Source organism: Limulus polyphemus, unplaced genomic scaffold (genome assembly GCF_000517525.1).
Source record: "Limulus polyphemus unplaced genomic scaffold, Limulus_polyphemus-2.1.2 Scaffold1304, whole genome shotgun sequence".
Taxonomy (NCBI): Eukaryota; Metazoa; Arthropoda; class Merostomata; order Xiphosura; family Limulidae; genus Limulus; species Limulus polyphemus.
In genome coordinates, this window is record NW_013666914.1 from 135,675 (window position 1) to 140,276 (window position 4,602).

Genomic DNA, 4,602 nt, shown 5'->3' on the forward strand with positions numbered 1-4,602 from the left:
TCCATTTAATTATGTTTGAAATTATGAACATTGCTCAACATCATGAAAATTAAACCTTATTTTCAATAAGCAATCCTGAAAAATATTTGGGGGTGCTTAACTTTTTTCCAGGTGTAAATATAAAACATTTCTGTACAATTTGAGGGTAAACTCATATGTTATAGCTGGTTTAACTTCAAAAGCAACTAGAAAAGGTTTTGTTAAGTAAATTCTATTAAGATCCATATAGGTAACTCCAGTATATTCAGATGTCTAACATATTTACATCTATTCACATCTTTCAGTGTGCAACACTCATTCACATCTATCAGTGTAACATTTTCTTCACATGCATTAACTGTACACTGAAGGCACTTCTTCATAACGATAATTGTTTGGTGCAAACTTAACATAGTGTTGGCAAACATCAGTTCATTCTCAGTCAATGCTATGTAAGTAACAGTGTTTTTTTCTTCTGGCTGTTTGGGGTTTCAAAATAAAGTTTGCACTTAATCTTAGGCTCTCACTATACATTTTAGCAACAGCTGTTAGTGGGTAAAAGTTTCTAACCCAAAACTGTTTCTTCTGGCTGTTTGGGGTTTCAAAATAAAGTTTGCACTTAATCTTAGGCTCTCACTATACATTTCAGCAACAGCTGTTAGTGGGTAAAAGTTTGTAACCCAAAACTCTTTCTTCTGAGAAAATCTCCAGTATCAAATCAGGAGCATGCATTTATAATAGATTTTTTACAGATAGGTATATTAAGTAACAAAGCCAAGTTATTCCAGACAGAATTTTATGATCATTGTGTCCAGCAAATGCTGTTACTTACGGCCCAGCTCTGTATTTTAAAGACCGTACTTCAGAATTCATGTATATATATATATAAAACTTCATGATATAAACTGTTGGATTTTACAATGAATAATAATACTATATTTTTAGAAAGAGCAAGGCCTTCTCTTTACAATGATACCAGAATTATGGAATTGAGTAATGTCAAAAGTATGCCTGATCATCCTCTCCACAATAATAATAAAAAAACAAAAAAACAAAACAGTTTACCCAAGAAAAGAGTTTGATAGTACATGTAAACATGTGATTCACAGCATTTTCAATTCAATGAGGAATTTTTAAGCCTTACAAGGCTTCACATTTCCACATGTACTACCATTATATTAGGTTTACAAATTAACTCAAGTTTGTATACGTGCTCAATTCTGTTGCATGACTTTTTTTATTTGGTCCAGACTGCCTAGTTTCATAAAGTGATATGATTGTTTCACCCAAGATTAAATATGTGAAGGTCAGTAGAGTTGAGGTGATTGCTATATTTTGATTGATTTATTAATGATTAATCTTTGCACAAAGGTGGAATTATCATGCTTGGAGGATCTGGTTATCACTTCAGTGTTAAGAGGGTTCATTACTCTTTTGTTGTATTGGTATTGCTTGCTCTTAATTGGCTTCATGTCTTTACAAGCTTGATACAGAAAAAATAGTTTAAGAAAAGTAGGTGTTGGATAGAAAATGTCTGGAGTGGATAGAATTAGGACTTGAACCAGTTTGTATGATCTTTTTAATGCTTGAATTAAGTTCTGCTTCATTTGGATATAATCCTCCTTTTCTTTTGTGTTATGATAAAAACAACTGTATGAGAGTACCACGCTATGAGTTCAAAAGATAAAATTATTTGCCCTAAATAAAAAAAAAGTGCATAATCTGTAGAATCATTCATGAAATAGAACAGAGTATGTTTTTTGATAAAGTGATACTCCACTTAAGGCTTTTTGACAGAAGATGACCTAACAGACTTGTAATGAATAAACTGTTGCACACCTTGTATACCAAGCTTTTGATTTTACTAAAACATTTGTGAAGTTGTTTGGTGGATTATATATAAACTGAGAGAGTGTTAAAACAGTAATAACAACATAATTGTTAATTTATTGTACATCAGTATGTGTATAAATTTTAATATTGAAAGCTAAGTTGAGTTGTTAAACATTTAATATGAATAGAATATGTGTACTTCAGTTAACAAGTGCTGTATGTTATTCAGGTTGTTATTGCCACAAACATTGCAGAGACTTCTTTGACCATTGATGGTATATATTATGTTGTGGATCCAGGATTTGTGAAACAGAAGGTTTACAATTCAAAAACTGGAATGGATTCTTTAGTTGTGACTCCCATTTCACAGGTAATATTTTGTTCTTTCTCTAAAACAACCTGATTGGTAATTCTTTTACTTTTTTTTTTCAGATTTACTTATTACTGAAATTAAATACTCTTTTTTTCTCTCCTAAATATCACAGCTTTTAGACATGGAATCAAAATAGGGATTTGTAGCTTGAGGAAATAATGTCAACACTATATCTCAAACTTTAAGCTTGTTTGTTTACTTTTTTTATGATTGCATTTTCACTTTAAGCTACCTATCTTGCATCTGTATTTTTTGAAGATCCCTAATTCTTCATTGTAAATTAAAGATTTTTGATAATCTTTCTTTTTTCATTTTTTTATGTTCATCATGGATATAAGTCTGTATAATAACAATACTGTCCTATTTGAAACAGTTTAATCAAATACGTAGTTGGTGTATGATGCTCTCTCGGGAAACATGACAACCTTTGGATTGACTTCATGCAGATTGAATGGCTGTTGCTCCTGATATCATTGCCACAGTGTTATCATTGATAGTGGTACAGCATGTATGATCACAATGATGCTTAGTGATCAACATACCACATGTTATGTATATGCTTGTAAAATATACATAGCTACTATATTTATACCCTGTGGCTATACGAGGAGTCTGTAAACACTGGATTGGAGGAACTACTGAACTATACTGGAATGGTGCATGGACTAGATTTTGTAACTACATGAGTTTTATATTCTTTACAAGGTTGAAAATGTGTTAACGAACAATTATGAATTGATTATATTAATATACATATAATATACATTAATGGGTTGTGACATTTCTACAAGCCGAGGCAGAAATTTTGTAGCTATATATTTTATTCAGAAAATATTTAGTTTCAGATAAAGTATGCAGCAGCGACAGCCCACCAGAGTTGAGGGTCGTCACAGTGGAAAAACTTTCGCCTAGAATCTCCATCTCCTGCTTGCACGATTCTTGCCACTCATTATAGTCAGCTTCAAGGATGGCTACTCTATCTACAGTATCTATAACATTCGCAATCACACAGTGTTAGCTATGACACTTACCATCAGCAATCACTGTGATTGCCGATCCGATGGTCAAAAATGTGCTTGGTGCTATCTTTTGAACTACGGCTTAATGGTTTATGTTGTGAGAAACAACCTAGACGTTTGTGTAACACGGCCAAAATCAATCATGCAGTGGTAAAAACAAAAGCTCAAAAACTGTGATCTTGTGAGTAGCGTTGTGTCCGAAAGGGTAGGAACCCTATATGTAAACAAATGATATGCGACATCAACACAGTTGCAACAATAAGTTAATAATCGCTATATGAGGCACCATATAAACCACAGACTACATGATTAAAATGATTGGGTGTCAATGGTACACAGCAGCTGTTATTGCTAGGTAGACAAATAAACATAAAAACTATCCTACACAATGCGCAATGATCCCTTTAATAATATTGCCCAAGTTTTATTATAATACTCACATTTTTTTTGTAGGCTGGCGGAACAATATCAAATAATAATAAAGAAGAACAAACGGGCGATCCCTATATTACGAACCACTACCATGGTTAATGATATTGAAATTAATTTTTTTAAGATTAAAAAGTTGGCGCTCTTACTTTGTCAACGACTTACATGACCTGGTGGTTAAGACACTCGACTCATAACTTGAGGGTCACGGGTTTGAATCCCATCACTGTGTGTGTGTGTGTGGGAGGGGGGGTTATAATGTGACGGTCAATTCCCCTATTCGTTGGTAAAGAGTAACCTAAAAGTTGGCTAACTGCCTTCCTTGTAATCTATCACTTCAAAATTAAAGACGGCTGGAGCAGACAGCCCTCGAGTAGCTTTGCGCGAAATTCGTAAATAAACAAACGTATTCTGTCATTTGAAGATGTTGGTTATTTGAAAGAAAATCTTTGACGTAGAATTTCAGTAGAAATCATAAAAACATCATCTACCTTCATGTCTTCATCAGTTCCAAACTGAGAAAAACTATTTTTTCTTTGTTTTGTAAAGCTATTAACCTGCGTCATAAAATCACGTTGTTGTTTTTGAATATTTGTATTTTATACTTAATAACAGTATTTAGTTTAATTTTTTGGCAGATATTTTACTGAAAACACTTCCATAATTTCATTTTTAGCCCCCCCCCCTACCCCGTGCTACAATGGTAAGTCTAAAAGCTCGTGGTGGCCAGAACACAAATAGCCTATTGTGTAGCTTTGCGCTTAACAACAAGCAAATTTGTATTTTTTTTTTTGCATGATAAAAGGTAGTCATATAACTCTTAGTTCTTATAAAATTAAATTCCAACATTTCTATAATTACGAAAAACTCATAACCTCATATTTCAGTAAGGTTATTTTCTTAAGACGCTTCTGTATACCGTCAGTCTGAACAACATATTGTTACGTCTCCGTTGTTAATTGATTTTCC

At 33.0% G+C, this 4,602-nt stretch overlaps 1 protein-coding gene across 1 annotated transcript in view; it reads left to right on the forward strand.

The window, feature by feature from the left end:
- The window catches only part of LOC106463023 (ATP-dependent RNA helicase DHX8-like), a 49,262-nt gene that overhangs the window by 32,610 nt on the left and 12,050 nt on the right, over window positions 1-4,602 (forward strand). The window contains exon 20 of the mRNA XM_013922992.2: window positions 2,042-2,182. Within this exon, the coding sequence (XP_013778446.1) occupies window positions 2,042-2,182 (141 nt within the window). The remainder of the gene's footprint in view (window positions 1-2,041; window positions 2,183-4,602) is intronic.